This window comes from Aquarana catesbeiana, linkage group LG01, assembly GCF_042186555.1.
Source record: "Aquarana catesbeiana isolate 2022-GZ linkage group LG01, ASM4218655v1, whole genome shotgun sequence".
Classification (NCBI taxonomy): domain Eukaryota; kingdom Metazoa; phylum Chordata; class Amphibia; order Anura; family Ranidae; genus Aquarana; species Aquarana catesbeiana.
The window spans coordinates 500397569-500415317 of record NC_133324.1 but is presented as its reverse complement, the minus strand read 5'-3'; the positions used below and the strand labels follow the sequence as shown (position 1 = coordinate 500415317).

The 17749-nt window shown below is 40.0% G+C and overlaps 1 protein-coding gene across 1 annotated transcript in view; it reads right to left on the bottom strand.

Moving 5' to 3' along the window:
- NWD1 (NACHT and WD repeat domain containing 1) overlaps positions 1 to 14241 on the bottom strand; it is a 122839-nt gene extending 108598 nt beyond the window's left edge. Inside the window, exons 1-3 of the mRNA XM_073592867.1 lie at positions 14129 to 14241; positions 10073 to 10158; positions 6272 to 6388 (exon numbers count right to left, since the gene is read on the bottom strand). Coding sequence (XP_073448968.1) covers positions 6272 to 6388; positions 10073 to 10158; positions 14129 to 14231 — 306 coding nt within the window. The 5' untranslated portion in view covers positions 14232 to 14241. The remainder of the gene's footprint in view (positions 1 to 6271; positions 6389 to 10072; positions 10159 to 14128) is intronic.
- Positions 14242 to 17749: the final 3508 nt, after the last annotated feature.

Sequence of the window (17749 nt, the reverse complement as noted above, 5' to 3'; positions counted from 1 at the left end):
TAAGGCGAGGATACAGCATGACTGGAATATGGAGCATGTAATTCTTATTGTCATTACTGTCACTGTCATTGTCCTTAAAGTATATTGTCATAGTCACCAATTTTTTGCTTTCATATTATCACTATTGCCTTCAGACCAATCCTTTAAGCTCCTGCCACATTTAAGTACATTTTGACCACATGCACTATTCCTAATGACACACTACACATGCCACAATTTGCCTTTTCCACCACTCTTTCCCTAAGTCCACCCTCATTCTCAGGAATTTCAAAAATTCCCAGGTAGGCTCTTTAGGCCTCTGTCACAGGTTAGTTTAGGACACTCTACAGTAAATCCAGATGGGAAGATAGGAGAAAAAACACCCTTTCTTGGTGTTAGCTTCTTCCTCCAAGCAAAAGGCCTAGGAGGAAAAGACTGGACCTCTTTGCAGATACACTGGACCAGACTCTGCTACACTCACATCCCCACCAAGCAGAGCCTGGGAGGCAATAACCCTTCTAGAAGGTCTCTCCAAATATGTATCCTAATCCCCAGCCCACATCACTGAAATAAACACCTCGATGATTGGGAGAGGCAGAATAAATATTCACAACCCAGTATAATAGGGTTATTGAGATTACTCAACAGTAGCAGAAACATAATGAACCCAGATACAAATAACAAAGCTCAGCTAAAGCCTAGCTACAAACACTAAACACTAAATTTAAGCCAAGGACACTCCCGCTTAATGTCTATTTTCACTTTTGCAATCAAATTTGAGAATGTGTTATATGTTCCCATTCACACACCATACCTAAAAATATTTAAAAATATATATATTTTTACCCTTCTAGGTGTTTATTTGGAGCAGGTAGACTGCAGGCTACTCTAAACAATTTGAAATGGGAGAAAATTCAATCTGCCCCACTGACAAAGAAAAACACACTGAATTTCCCCTCATTAACATACAATGCAGTTACAAATATTTAACCCTGTGTTAGGATAGATAGTGGTCAAATGCAGTTTACATCTGATAATGAAATCTACCAGCACAGAACAGACAGGGTCAATTATGATAAAAAATAAACAAGAACTATCATTAAAAATATTTTATTGTTACTTAACTCCCCAGGGAACAAAGTGCATATGATCTAAGTCAGTGGTCATCAACCCTGTCCTTAGGGCCCACTAACAGGCCAGGTTTGCAAGATAACTGAAATACATCCCAGGTGATATAATTTGCTGCTCAGTGATTGCAGTATTCTAGTCTGCATCTTCCCAAGGTAATACATAAAACCTGGCCTGTTAGTGGGCCCTGAGGACAGGGTTAATGACCACTGATCTAAGTGATCTGTCATTATTATGAATGAACGATCAGTGCTGTCTCTTCATTTATAGTAGTAGAAGGTCATTCAGAGATGTGGCTCTATGTAATATATCTAGCTACTTTTACTTCATACAGGGCTCAGGCAGATACAGTATACAGAGCCATAGCTCTGAGTGTTTTTTTTTGTTACTACAGTAAAACCTTGGTTTGAGAGTAACTTGGTTTGAGAGCGTTTTGCAAGACAAGCAAAATGTTTTAATACATTTTTGCCTTGATATACAAGCGATGTCTTGATATAAAAGTAGTGTCATGTCACAACTGGAGTATAAAAAAGACGAGAGCGCCTCTAAGTGTAGTAATGTGGTTACATTTAATGAAGGTACAATATTTAGCAACTTATTGCTACACTTGGAGGTGCCTCTCTTCTCTTTTATACCCTGTAAAAAAAATGCTTTGATATACAAGTGCTTTGGATTACAAGCATGTTTCTGGAACGAATTATGCTCGCAAACCAAGGTGTTACTGTATTAGTATTACTTTTACTATCAGCACTGCTTGTTCATTCATAGTGACAGATTACTTTGCTTTAAGAAGGGGTAGGGCTCTGTGTTAGCTGTACCTTCCCCACACAAACACCCATAATTCCATAATTTGCACTTCAAAGGGTGGTGGAGCTACAGCCAGCATAAAGAGTTGTGTTTTGGGGGCAAAAAGGGGTTACCAGTCAGAATGTGAACAAGTGCTATTTGCACTTTGTCCCCTGTGGAATTAACCCCTTGAAGACCAAGTCTTTTCTGGCAGTTTTTGTAACAATCAGTAGAGGCCCTAGAGAATAAATTGATGAGTTTTGCAATTTTCTATGTCACACGGTATTTGTGCAGCAGTTTTTCAAATGCAATTTATTTATTTTTTTAATACACTTTTTTTAAATTTTAATGCAAAAAAAATAATACATAACCCAACTTTTGGTAAAATATAAAAGAAGATGGTACACCAAGTAAATAGATACCAAACTTGTAGCACTCAAACACTGCGCACGCCTGTGCCACCATGTCAAATTTAGCTATCTATAGGCGACACTTTAAAAGCCTTTACAGGTTACCACTTTAGATTTGCACAGGAGGTCTGGTGCTAGAATTACTGCCCATGATCTGAGTTTGCAGGGATACCTCACATGTTTGGAAAGATCGCTGTTTGTATGTGTGTTGCATGCATTCACCTTTGCGTGCAAGCACAGGGGGATGGGGCACTTAAAAAAAAAAAAAAATGTCATTATTTTTGCACTGTCACTTTAAAAAAAATGTATCACTTTTATTGCTGTCACAAGGAATGTGAACATCCCTTGTGACAGCAATGGGCATGTGACAGGTACTCTTTATGGAGAGATGCGGGGACTTCTTCCTTCTTCCTCTTCTTCCTTCCAAATTCTCTGCACTTACAAGCATTTGATCACACCAAGATTGGTGAGATCAAATGCTTTTAATTTTTGAAAATCCCGCTGTTTACATCTGGGCAACCCGGAAGTGATGGTACATCATCGCTTCCAAGTTACTATATCATAGAGACCAACAAAACTGATGGGATGGTATCCCAGTACGGCTTGTGGACATCCCCTCCCGCTGCTTGTAAAAGCATTCAAGCGGCTAGTTAGCCTCTAGGATTGTTTTTATAAGAGAGCTGACCGCCGGCTCTAAAAAACAGTACAGCTGCAGGCATCATCCCAATATAATTGCTCAAACTCCAGCGACAGCTCCAGCTGGAGCTCAAGTGGTTAAATAAATTTAAAACATTTTTATGATAGTTTTTTAACTCTCACACCCCCCTCTGCATAATAGTGGAAAACTTTCATTTTGGAGCAAGTAAAATGTTAGCAGCAAGTTTTTTTTAGTTTTTTTAATGCTATAAGAATGGAAATATGTAACAAGTAGGTGTCAACCCAATTTGTCTGTAAAAGTGGAAATACACTTTAACCACTTGCCTACTGGGCACTTTAACCACTTGCCTACTGGGCACTATCACCCCCTTCCTGCCAGGCCAATTTCCAGCTTTCGGCACTGTTGCATTTTAAATGACAATTGTGCCGCCGTGCAGCACTGTACCCATATAAAGTTTGTATCATTTTTTTTCACACAAATAGAGCTTGCTTTTGGTGGTATTTAATCACTTTTTTTTAATTACTTTATTATTTTTTTGGTAAACGAATGAAAAAAGACCAAAATAATTAAAAAAAAAAAAAAGTGTTTTTCTTAGTTTCTGTTTGTAAAAACTTTGCAAACAGGTAATTTTTCTCCTTTACTGATGTGCGCTAATGAGGCTACACTCATAGGCACTAATAGGCAGCATCGATAGGCAGCACTGATGGGCACTGATGAAGCGGCCATGGTAGGCACTGATGAGGAGGCACTGATGAGGCTGCACTGATATCTGGCAAAGATGGGCACTGATAGGTGGCACCAATGGGCACTGACAGGTGGCACTGAAGGGCACTAATAGTCAGCACTGAAGGGCAATTATAGGCGGCACTGATAGGCAGCGCTGATGTGCACTGTTGGGGCTGCACTGATCATCAGGACACTGATGATCAGTGCCCTGATTATCAGTGTAGATGTCCCCCTTCACACTTGCCCGTTACTGACTCTCTACTCTCCTCATGCTGTAACAGAGTGAGGAAAGGAATGCAGATAACTGACAAATGTGTTTACAGCGTGATCAGCTGTATTTGGACACAGCTGATCATGTGGCAAAGAGCCACTGTAATTGTCTCTTTACCCCAATCTGTAATCAGCTGTGTTCGAAGGACACAGCAAACACATGGTGCACCGGCTGCTCACCGCAGCAGGCATTCGGGTAGCGCGGTTCTGGGAGGACGTCAATAGATGCGCTCCCAGAACTGGAGGACTGCGCTGTAGCCATCATTCGGCTATAGCATGGTCGGCAAGTGGTTAAAGGCTAAGTTCACCTTTAAAAAAATTATAAATGCATGTGTTTTTGCAGGTAAAAAAATGTGATTTTTAATGCAGAAGAGACATGCTTTGCACTAATGTTACGTTACTGTTCCTGTTCCTAAGTAAGTTAAAGTTACTGGGCAATTAAAGCGAATGGTGATCGAGACCAGGAAGCTGGTCACCTGAATATGTCAGCAGCCGGCAGGGAGCTCAGGGATGCTTCATCGCTGGATCCAAAGTGAGTGTAGTTCTGCTTTAAGGCAAGGTCCCTACATAGCTAAACACAGACAGTGGTATATTCCTGCTAATATGCTACCTAAAAAATTGCTATGTGCTGTGTGTATGTAATGATTAAGCTGATGCATAAATCCAGATATGAAGCTTGGGTATGTTTTCCATAAAGACTACGGCACATATGCACACCTGTGTTATTTATATAATGAGTATGAAGTGGTCTGCCTAGGGAGGTTCCTTTAGGATTGTATTAGAAGTTAAATATACTCAGGGGAGGTGTGTTTTCTATTCTATTTGAAGGCAAACAACAGGTAATTCCTTGATTTTACTCAGCCATCTGGATCAGTCTAAACTCTCAAAGGCTCATTTACTTTCTTCTTTATGGTACAGGTGTCTGCCTTGTCTGCCTACTGGCAATTGCTTGCCACATGAACACAAAAAATTTTACAATTACATAGAGCTGCACGACTCTGGCTAAAATGAGAATCACATTTTTTTGCTTAGAATAAAGATCACGATTCTCTCATGATTCTCATGTCGTAACATCATCTTTCACATTATACAAAAAAAATTGGGCTAACTTTACTATTTCGTTTTTTTTTTTTTTAATTCATTGAAGTGTATTTTTTACCAAAAAATTGCGTTTGAAAAACCGCTGCACAAATACAATGTGACATAAAATATTGCAACAACCGCCATTTTTTCTCTAGGGTCCCTCCTAAAAAAATATATATAATGTTCGGGGGTCCTAAGTAATTTTCTAGCAGAAAATAATGATTTCAACTTGTAAGCAACAAGTGTCATAAAAAGGCTTATGCCGCGTACTCACGAGCGGACTTTACGGCAGACTTTGCCCGGCGGACGGGATTTCGTCGGACAATTCGATCGTGTGTGGGCTCCAGCAGACTTTGTTTTCTCAAAAGTTGGACGGACTTAGATTTGAAACATGTTTCAAATCTATCCGACGGACTTGAGTCCGGTCGAAAGGTCCGCTCGTCTGTATGCTAGTTCGACGGACAAATAGCCACGCTAGGGCAGCTATTGGCTACTGCCTATGAACTTCCTTATTTTAGTCCGGTCGTACGTTATCACGTACGAATTTGACGGACTTTGGTTGATTGTGTGTAGGCAAGTCCGTTCATTCAGAAAGTCCATCGTAAAGTCCATCGAAAAGTCCGCCGGGCAAAGTCTGCCGTAAAGTCCGCTCGTGTGTGCGCGGCATTAGTCTTTAAGTGGTTAAAAACTGACCTCATTTGCAGACAGAAGTTCTTCCCTTTTGATCTAAAAGAACTAAATGTTACAATGTTTCTCTTTATCTCCCAGCGCTGAGGAATGTTGATAAACATTTGCCTGCTTTTGAAAAAACATTTTTTTATGACAGCTCTGAGCAGAGTACGGATCTGCACTTGTTACATAGAATCGTGGAAATGCCGGATTAAAATTGTGAGGGGGTTGAATCGAAATCGCAATTTTTTAAAGATTAATCATGCAGCTCTATAATTATAGCACTTCTATCTATTGACAAAGATAGATAAGTTACTTTAATTGTAAAACAAGGAACATTCCCTGTTTCATTTATTTAAGAAGTTTTCTTCTTCTTTTTTGGTATATGTTTTACAACTAAACAGGTTAATTTCTTTTTCATATTACACTATTTTAACAGGTGCCTAAGCCTAAGGCAGGCCATAGATTATTCAATGCTCTTTCCTTCCACCACGGCAAAGAGCTATACAGGCATGGAGGCAGAGGTGCAGAATCAAAAAGTCCTAAAAGATAATAAACTCACAATAAAATATGGTCCCATAGAGGTTTTACGGCAAACTTTAATTTCCTTTAGACAAAGATCTGTAGTCATGTGATCCACTGATGCATAATCTCGTACTCCCCAACGCATGTCCACAACCTGTAAGATAGCAGACTGTAAGAAGTACCCAACACATATACATTAGGAAAGTGTGCTATGCACAAATGGGTGCACATCATTCAGTATTGCATGTATTCCTTTAGTAATGGTATTGAAAAAAAAAGGTAATTTGAGTACTTATTTCTTACATGCCAAACCCTACTTATAATGTGCACTTAAAGGCAAACTTCACCCTTACCTGGAGTCTTGCATGGTTGTACAGGCTCCTCTCCTGCCCAAAAATGTTTTTACCTTAATTAAATGAACACTGTGAGAAGTTTAAAGTGGTTCTAAAGGCTGAATTCTATGCATGAAGGTAAAAAGCCTTTCTATGTGCAGCATCCCCCTCAGTCCCCCCAATACTTACCTGAGCCTCATCGTGATTAAGCAATCTACACAAAAGCCTTGGCTCTCTGGGGACTCTTCCTCCTCAATCACAACCAGTGAGCCTATGAGTAGAGAGGGGAAGCGGGGCCAAGCTGTGGCTCTATGTGCGAATGGACACTCAGAGCAGAGGCTCGGGAGCGTGCCTGCTTGGGTACCTCCTTTGCAAGCTGCTTGCTCTGGGGGCACTACGCAGAAGGGAGGGGCCAGGAGTGCCGGTGGGGGGGACACAAAAGAGGAAGTTTAGAGCTGCTCTGTGCAAAACCATTACACAGAACAGGTAAGTATAACATGTTTGTTGTTTAAAAAAAAAAGGCTCAGCATCACATGTGGGTGTTATCTAGGGCATGCAAATGCAGTCTGGCTAGAACGCCCACTCCTCCAGACTGACAACCACACTTTTGATATAGGCATAACCCCTCCCAAGAGCCAGCGCATGAAGTTATAGCCGAGTTCCCACACTAAGCATGCCAATACCAGAGACCAGAAGATCAGCAAAAAAAAACAGTCCTAGTGGGGACGGTGCTGGTTCCCTGGACAGGTAAGTGTCCTTTCATTAAAAGTCAAAAGCAGTCTAGTATTTGTAGCTGCTGACTTTTAAAATTTTTTTAAACCTGACTTCAGAACCGCTTTAACATGGTTATAAAACCTTCCATATACCCAGTGAAGCGACTATCCTCAGTTTATACACAGAGATGAAGCAAATCCTCCTACATAAGTTGCACCTCTTTATCTGCAGTATTTTACTCTATACAGCCGTTCAAAGTTCAGAATTTATAAAGCTTGTTTGAGCTGTCAGAAAACAAGGGGCGGAGAGCTGAAGTTACACTCAGTAAGGAGAGCTCTGAGAGCTGATTAAAGGAAAGGGGCACCCTCCATCACACAGCACAAAGGAACAAAGCTGAGGCTGTCAATCAGCTGGAGCTCCTCGCCTTCCACCCTTTTTCTCTTGCTGTCAGGAACACTTGTCAGACTCCTGCTGATAGCCGAGGTACGAAGCAGCAGACAGAAATGACACTTAGGCTCTGTTTCCACTAGTGCGACTTTTCATGCGACTTGGGACTGAAAAGTCGCATGACAAATTGTATTCCATGATTTCCAATGAGTACCGTTCATATCTGTGCGACTTCAAGTCGCAGCGACTTCAAAGTAGTCCCTGCACTACTTTGGTCCCACTTTGATGCGACTTGAGGTCCATAGATACAGGCATTGCTTCAAATCGCGGTAAAAAGTCGCGGTAAAATCGCGGTAAAATCGCGGTAAAAAATCGCGGCAAAATCGCGCGACTTTGGGGACGCACTAGTGGAAACAGAGCCTAAGGCTCTGTTTCCACTAGTGCGACTTTTCATGCGACTTGGGACTGAAAAGTCGCATGACAAATTGTTTCCCATGATTTCCAATGAGTACCGTTCATATCTGTGCGACTTCAAGTCGCAGCGACTTCAAAGTAGTCCCTGCACTACTTTGGTCCCACTTTGATGCGACTTGAGGTCCATAGATACAGGCATTGCTTCAAATCGCGGTAAAAAGTCGCGGTAAAATCGCGGTAAAAAATCGCGGCAAAATCGCGCGACTTTGGGGACGCAATAGTGGAAACATAGCCTTAGGCTATGTTTCCACTATTGCGTCCCCAAAGTCGCGCGATTTTGCCACGATTTTTTACCGCGATTTTACCGCGACTTTTTACCGCGATTTGAAGCAATGCCTGTATCTATGGACCTCAAGTCGCATCAAAGTGGGACCAAAGTAGTGCAGGGACTACTTTGAAGTCGCTGCGACTTGAAGTTGCACAAATATGAACGGTACTCATTGGAAATCATTGGAAACAATTTGTCATGCGACTTTTCTGTCCCAAGTCGCATGAAAAGTCGCACTAGTGGAAACAGAGCCTTAGTGCTTTTAATTGAGACAAGTACACACTATAGAGGGATATGCTTTGTTCATATTTCATGTCTCAGGTTTACATTAGGTTAAAAATTCAACAGCAACAGTGAAGTCTCTTCATAATGGTTATTGCAGATGAGGGAGCCTAGGAACACTACATTGGAAATAATGTTGTTCAATTTACAGACATATAAGAAGCTGGTAGATTCAAAATACAAGTTTCTACTCCAGATTTGTTTTTATATAGCTTAACCATTTAATATGGAGTTTAGACATCACATAACATAACACAGAGGGGTTTATTTACTAAACCTGGAGAATGCAAAATCTGGTACAGCTCTGCATGGAAACCGATCAGCTTTCATGTTTATTTTGTTAAAGCTTAATTGAAGCGGAAGTTAAAAGTTGATTGGCTACCATGCACAACTGCACCAGATTTTGCTCTCTCCAGTTCTAGTAAATCAACCCTATATCAGTGGCGGCCGCTCAAGCAGGGCTGCCGCCCCCCTAATCCGTGCGGCCGGCCCCTAATCTACATGCTGGGCACCTGAAGCATGGATTCCAATGGGTTTTTTTTATTTTTTTAGAAGCACATGATTAGAGCCAGAGTCTCTAATTGGCTTCAAAAGGGTGGGCTCACCCACTTGTGTGACAATAGCGAATTAATATTCGCTATTGTCTTCCAGCTCCTCCCCCCTGACAATCAGAAAGGAAATCAGGGCCTGAGACCCGATTGGTCCTAAGTCCTGATTGGCCGGGGGGAGAATCGACCGCCAGGACTCAGGAGGAGATGCAGGGAGGGAAGCCGCAACCTGGATGGGGTAAGTGCAGGGGCTGGCAGACGGCAAGCAGCGCTTGAGCAAGCGAGCACCGGGGGGGGGGGGGTTTGGTTGTTTGGCTGGTATGGGGGGGTGGGTGGCTGGCTGGCTGGGGAGGCCGCGGGCCGCCACCCCCCCAAGAAAATTGATCATCAGCCGCCACTGCCCCATATTATTCTTCCTCTTTGGGTTCTTTTTACAGTGCAATCCCAGCCGATAGTTTTTTAGTTTTGGATACAAAGGAAAAGGATTAGCACCCCTGTCAGGTTTGTAATGCTATTTGATGCTCCATTAATGAGATTTTCCCTCATTTGTTGTCATGGTGAAAGTCAAAGCAAAATCTACAATGGGGATATATACAGCAATTAAAACTGACAGCATTTTAGCCCTCCCTTTCTACATTTTTATAGTTCTTCGTATGCTTTTGGAGATCTTCCCATCTGATCAAACTGTAGCCACTGGGACAGTAAGTTTGAGAAATATCAGAAATAACAGATCCCTGGATAGTAATAAAAACCTGACTGGGGTTCAAATCCTTCCATACTCACAACTAAATATTTTTTGGCTTGACAAATTCTTTAAATTAATGTGTTTTTACCTCAAATGTTAGTCCATGTTGCTGGCAAAAGGTTTGTATCTCAGGATATGCTATCTCCATTAGTGCATTACGCTCCTCCGCCATATCTAAAAAAGGTTAAATAGTAATAAAATGCTCACAGAGTTTCTATTGCAAAGGTAGTAACTGTAGTATGTAGTATCTGTACTGTAGTATCTGTAATCAAATATCCCAATAACCTATTTTATAGTAAAAAGGAAGAAATATACTTTACATATATATATCTACGTATATATATGATATATGTTAAAGCTGAACTCCAGCCAAAAAAAAACAAAAAACGACCCCTGCAGTTGAGTTTCTTCCAAACTGCAAGATTTAAATGGTTATTTTTTGTCTAGAGGGAACAGAGAAAGCAGTTATACTTCAACTCACCTAGTCTGGGCAGGCCCTCCATAAACTCATTTGCAATTTAGGACTGCTGTTCCTGCACTCTGCGTGATGACGTCAGAGTGCTTGCAACTAATGAAGTGGCAAAAAGAAGCTGCTGGGGTAAGTGTTTACTGCATTTTCTTTTCACCCACTAACCCAGATAAAAATGAGTGTGTAGCTCTTGGAGTGCAAAGCCAATTTTTTTTTTTTTAACTGGAGTTTATCTTTGAAGTGTGTGTTACCCCAACATTTCATATTCCTGATATCTGCCGGCTGCACCATGTACTTGTGTTAAAAAAATATCCTGTTCTCTTTGCATTGCTTCTTTTGTGCAAAATACCTGGTTATCCTACCGCCCCCCCTGCTTTCCTAAATGGAGCAGACCATGCTAGGCATGCAAGCATATCCTGCCCGGCATTTTCTAGCTGTGCTGGAAGAACAGCCTGCCTGTGCTCCAATGGGCAAGACTTAAGTGAGCATGGGATATTGAGAGCAGTCAGGAGGCTGACTAAAGTTCAATACAATTGAAACCACTCCTTCTTTACTTTTGTTTGCTGGTCTTAACCTGGATATACACGAGTAGATTTTCCAACTAACATTTTGTCTGAATATTCTAAGAACATTCGTATAGACATGTGCGATTCATTTAGTTACGAATTGCAATTCGGACAAAAGTTTCGTTATTTGGAGATTCAGATGTATCCGAATTTCCGAATCACAATAATAACAAATTTCAACAAATTCTAAATAAATTATAATGAAACTAATTATCCAAATTAGAAAAAAAAATGAATTTGAATTCAAATTTGAAAATGAATTTGAATTAAAAAATGAATTTGAATACGGAATTGAAACATATTGCAATTAATACAGTCAGGTATAAAAGTAAAATAAGATGATGATTCCTACCTAGGCTGCTTTAGAATAGAATAGAAAAGAATAGAATAAAACAGAATTGAATAGGATATAAAAGAATAGAATAAAACAGAATAGCATAGAATAGAAAAGAATAGAATAGAATAAAATGGAATAGAACAGAATATAAAAGAATGGAATAGAAAGAGATTAGAATAGAATGAATTAGAAAAAATCAAATAGATTAGGATAGAATAGAATAAAATAGAATGATTATAGCCATCAAATTCAAATTTCAAATTGGTTTAAAAAAATTTTGAATTTTGAATTGATTTGAAAAATTTTTAAATTTTGAAACTATTTGAAAATAACGAATATACGTAACGAATCCAAATATACAAAACAAATTCTGAAAATGAATCTGATTCTGAATTCTAACATAGCAAATATGACTAAACAAAATGATTAACCTAACAAACAAATACGAAATTAAACAAATTTTTCCATCGTGCACATCTCAATATTTGTACAAAAATTCTTTGGACATTCCATGACTGTATGAATGTCATTCCAAGGTACCTAAAACTGTTGCTTGCTTTTACCATTCAATTTTGGAATGAATGCCATTTCCTGAACGAAAACTACATAAACTGTTAGAAATTTGATAGTTCAAAAAGTTTTCCATCCTGTTTCTTTGAATCTGCTCATCACTATGGTCGAAAACGATCATTGATTTTAACCCACTAGCAATTAGAAAATCGACAAAAAGTTCTTATAACAAAAAAATATCAACCCAAATTCTACTAAGGTACAGCAAACTTGATATTCCCAAACAATTGCTTTATATTTAGTTAGTCTGCATGCTTCCATCAGTAAAAAATTCTAGCAGTTGATCTTTTGTTTTCAAATCTTGCAATAGAAGGGGTGGTGCTTTTACAAAAGTTCACTTTTATTTAGATATGTGTAAAGCAGCAAAATATCTAAATACAGCCTTGCTAGTATAGTAAAAATCTTTTTTTTTCTATGTATAATTTGCAATTATTTATGTACAAGGAGGCAGCCATATTTGCTTTTACATTTGCCCTGCTTTAAAGTGCTACACAATGGCATCTTCTTATTGTTCCTTCTAATAATACGAATCTAAATCACGGAGCTCTTTTTGGTGGCTAATCTAAAAATGTCATTTTTTACATTTATTATAATAACAAAATACGGAAGAGGAAAACTGTAAAAATGGGAAAATAACATCAAAATGAAACATTGCAATAGTAACTAAAAATCTATATACACTATTCTATAAATTAAATTTGATACCATTCATAGTGTGTTAAAGCATTAGTAAACTGCACCTTTTTAAAGAAAAAAAAAAGCATAATGTGCTAGTATGCATTATCTTAGAACAAAGCCCTCCAGTGGTGTGCTGTCACTGCTGACAGGGCTTCCATCTTCACCCAGTCTTCCTTTCCGGGTCTGCGTGCTCCGGCCGTTTGATTAGCCGAGCCACAATGACTTAACTCCCGTGCATGCGCGCAGGAGTCAAAGCTGCGTCACGGAGCTCTGAAGGGTGGGAACGAGTATGTCGTCCCTTCAGAGCGCATGTGATGGTGATGTCACCAGCTGCCTGCAGTGTGACTATCTCTTAAACAGTGCAAGTTTAGGAGATATTCACTGTACCTACAGGTAGGCCTTATTAAAGTCTTACCTGTAGGTAAAGGTAAAAAAAAGACCTTACTACCACTTAAGTATGACAGTCACGTTACTACAATTACTGCTTCATACCATTGAAACTGCCAGTATCTTCTTACAGTCAATGCAACAAGACTTCCATAAAGGCATTGCCAAACCATTTTTAAGCTACTGAACTGAAATGCTACAAATGTTTGTTAACATTGTGTGCCATGTGATTAGAAGAGATTTCCAGGTTTTTTAAGGAATAAATTCTACTGGGCCCAGAAGTGATATCTACACATATGCACCAGTTGGTGTAATTTTTTTCTGAAAAATCCTTTTTAAAAAGACTGCGCCACTAACTAAAAACACAGGTAAAAGCACAAAAAAAACAACATTATTTCAAATGCAAAAATGTCATTGTTTTGAAAAATAGACTTTGAAAAATTGACTACTCCAGGAAGAGTCAATTCATGAGCACAGCCCCCTTCCTCCTTGCATGTCACTGCCCTCCCTAGAAAAGCCTAATTACTCTCTGTGCTGGCCCAGCTCCTGCTCCCTTCTCTTCATTTCACCCCCCTGCATAACCTTTATATGTAACTGCCAAGGAAGGAGCGAAGGAGAATATTGAGTGTCACTTGAGTCCGCGGGGGCTGCTGACAGCACACCCAAGATGATAGCACCCAGCAGCCTCAAAGCTTTTGGGGCTTTTACTAGTAAATAGATACATAAAATACATACAATGCACATATAATTCTATAGGAAGATTTTTGTTGAAATGTATGGTCTGGCGACAGGATGTGTTAAAAAAAATGGTGTTTTTTTAAATTATGATACCTGCAGGCTCTAGTGTCTACTGGATGTTTTCTAAGACTGAAGCAGTGCAGCATAGCCTCCTTGATAGGGTTAAGACTGAGAAAAGAATCAGTTGTCATTATTTATTTAAAACCATATCATTATTGTCATTAACAATGCAGGCAAACAAGATAGACAGTGGACAGGAGGCCTTTCTTCTGAACAGGGACACCTGCTACCTTTTTCCTGCAAAAAAGCAAACCTGCAGAGGAAATAGGACAAAATATAAATCCCTCAGGCCATGGTCAATGCCTGCTGTGTGCCTGCTGACACCTCTCATGACATTACCTGAAAATGTGGAGCTTATGAAGAGTCGGACAGTATTGGTAGGCTCTGCAGGGAGAGGCACATCTTTTCCACTGAGAATGTCTTTTATGTTTCCTAGATCCATTTTGCAGTATTGAACTATTTGTATAAAAATATAAGACAATTCAGGAATTGATATTCTTTTTTTAATCAAGTTGTCATTGCCAAGTAATCAATAATTGAAAATTAAACACCTTAGATGCCTTTATTTTAAATTTCACAATTTTCAGACAGCTGCATAGTAGACTGAAGGAGACTGTAGCTTCCAAAAATAAGAAAAAAAATGTTCTATGTCTGGACAATGTAGATACATATTTATGGCTAATGGTTAAAGTCAATGTCAGGATCTTTTATTGTCTGTGGCCCATTGGGGAAACTTACTGTTCTTTTCCTGTCCTGTAAATGCAACAGGAAGTGAGAGGAAAACTCTCCAAAGTGAGGGAAATCCCTTTTTCAATAGTTAGAAGATATTCCCATTATTGACTCGTTCCAGTGACCGCTCAAAATTTGGCTGTTTTCCAAACTTTCAAACCCAATAACAATGGTCAACAGGACAAATAAAGAGGGTAAATCCCCAGTCACAGACACAGACAGTAATAAACACCTGACAAGGGTTATAACCTTTACCTGATCTATCAAAAAATAAGTACAATTGGCTTTGTTTTTTTGCTGTTTATACATCATCATACATCACATGTTTAGATTTTTATACTTGATTTTGTTTTCAGTGTTAACAATGTAGTAAATATAATAATTTAGACAACTCCCCCTGCAATTATACATTTGCCTGTATTTTTGGCATGCCACCACACACTGTGGACATCTACTGTATGTATCTGTTTATATCATCTTGCAGTACACAAAATGTTTTTTTTTGTTTTTGTTTTAGATACTTTTTTAAAAAATATATATATTAATTTAATTAATTATCGTTTGTTCATTGATTCATACACTCACTACTTTTGCAAATGATACTGAAGAATAATTACAATATGTGTAGGATTTTAAATAATTATTGACATATACTCTTTTTTCAGTTATTCCCCCGCATATACAATACTTTAAGGAAAGTATGCAAGCATTTGCAACTTTTGATTATGTAAAGATATTTGTCAAAGTAATTTCTTTCTGTTTTAGATGTTGTTTGACTTTCTCCTTAACACAACATATAAATACATATATGCAGGACCAGAACAAAGGATGGGCAGAGGGGGTGGCTGCTCCGGGGCATAGTATTTATTGTAGGGATGGTGACACCCTGTTGTGAGTTCCTTTCGCTACAAGGCTGACAGGAGTAGTGACAGTGGCATCACTACTCATGTCAGTCCAGGGCTGGAAGTGGCAATGAGAAGAGGACAGCGCCAGGTGAAGGGTGTGCGCTTTGCTCTCTCTTTCCCTCCTCCTTGCTGCCAGTGCAGTGCTCCTGAATTAATCAGCCAGCGGTAGTGTTCACAGATATACAGGAGCACTGCACTGGCAGGAAGTAGGGGGGAGCAGGGGGAGAGCACAGCCCACACAGGCAAGTGCAGAAGTAAGTAGGAGAGAAGGAGAGAGCTGGCAGGAGGGGGAGGTGGAGTTTTCATTCTCTCGCCCTTCTGTCAGTGCACCGCTCCTGCAATGGTGTACACACAGCTGCCAGCTTCAAGCGTTGTCAGATCAGGAGTTTACAGGCTTTGCTTACACACCGCTCATCCACATTTCTCTTCTGTTACCATAACCCCCCTGGTCACCTCCTCCCCACACTGGCACCAGAAATCGTGGGTCGGAGACAGGTAAACAAACCCTGCAAAGTCCTAATCTAATAGTGCAACCTGTATATAAAAGCCCTCAACACTGTCCTCAGTGCTGATCTGATTGGTGGAGACCTGTTCACTGCAGGATCGGGAGGTCATCATCAACAACACAGCTAAATCTTTAAAAAAAAGGGGCCGGCTGTTCATCGCTTTGTTCTTCATTGCATAAGGACCGAGTGAGAGAGTCCCTAACCCACTTGAAACTGTGCTTGCTAAGTTGTTTCAAATTCAAGGACTTTCTCCAGTAAAGGCCTTTGCAAGCAGCAAAGACGCTATAGCCCATCTATTGCTACAGTCTACTCTTCTTAATTGTTGCCACGTATACTGCCTGCAGGTTACCTGACTGAATTAACCCCTTTATTACTTGCTAGACAGAATGCTGCATTTACTTTGGCCCAAATTCAAGCCAACGCAGGAAGAAGTGTGCCGCGCAAGTTAAATGTATCTATTTAAAGGAGAACACACCTTACATTCCCCCCCCTCTTTTCTGAAAGTGACTCTCGCTTTGACCCAATACCGTTTAAGTTAACCTTTTTCTACTTATTCATTGCCTATTTAGGTGAACACTGCACATCACTTTACTTCCAATTAGGATCACTCCATTTATTCATATCTTAAAGGGACTGCATCCTTCACTGCACACCAACGTAAGGGCCCCAACTAACCAGCAGAAGAACCCCATACACAAGTTAGCTGGGGGTAGTAGATTTGTCAAACTTCCTGGAGCTTAAACTTAGTCTCTTTTGACTGAGGGCCTACAAGTGAGTTAGCTTGGTATTTTGGTTTACTCTTTTTTTGCTCATTTTTGGAAAATCTCTTAGTCTGAAAGCTATCGTTTATATCTTCAGCCCTACAGGATGGATGGGCGTCTCTTTAAAGGGGTACTGTGTTGCATTATTTATTTTCTGAATTACCTCACTTGTCATTAGCTCTTGTTTACTGTTTCTTTTTAAAAAAAAACTCGGTTGAGTCTATCCATCTAAATGAAAAGTTTGCTATGGGAACAAAAAGACAAGAACAATTGGTTCTTTTAAGATCAAGTACGGGGGTGGATGTTAGCCATGGCGGAGATGCCTTGATAAGGAGCAGTCGGTGAACCACCCCAACATCCAGACGAAGCATCTTGAAACGTATTGACGTCATCAGCGTCACATGACGCTGAATCCATCATGTCCTGGAAGGGAGCCGATGTAAGCCAGGGATGGTGACACAGTTGAGGAGACTGGGGAAAGTCTGAGCAACACAATAAGGATGTACTTCATGCCTTGAAGACGTGAACTATGTACCAATTTGCAGGATAAACGATACAGGAAACCGGACAGTTGCCATACGGGGATATCGTACTTACTCTCTACCTTTTTATCTATCAAGCCAGCTATATGGCCATATGAACTATTGCGGCCAATCACTGTTCACCTGCTCAGCATAATAAGCCGATCCGGTAACCACCCATTTATCCCATAGGCATAGCAGTTTAGCCAACCAGTGGAGACGTTGTATACAGTCCTATTTGCATTGGGGGTTATCAGCTTTTCGCTGTGGCAATTGCTTCCAGAATTGCTGATTGTCTATTTGAGCAGTGAAGGCCATAGAAATCTTTGATCAGGATCCATATGCCACATTAACGCATTGGAATAGTTATTCATAAGGACTGCCTCCGGTGCTGCACGCACATAAATTGAATTAATTGACATAATCCTTGCACTGTGATTGCACTGTGATGTATGTCAATCCTGGATTGAATGGCCTGTCCGACTTGGACTATATCTGAAGATATTGTCATTCTCTTGCTCCTTTAGATTTGGAGTCC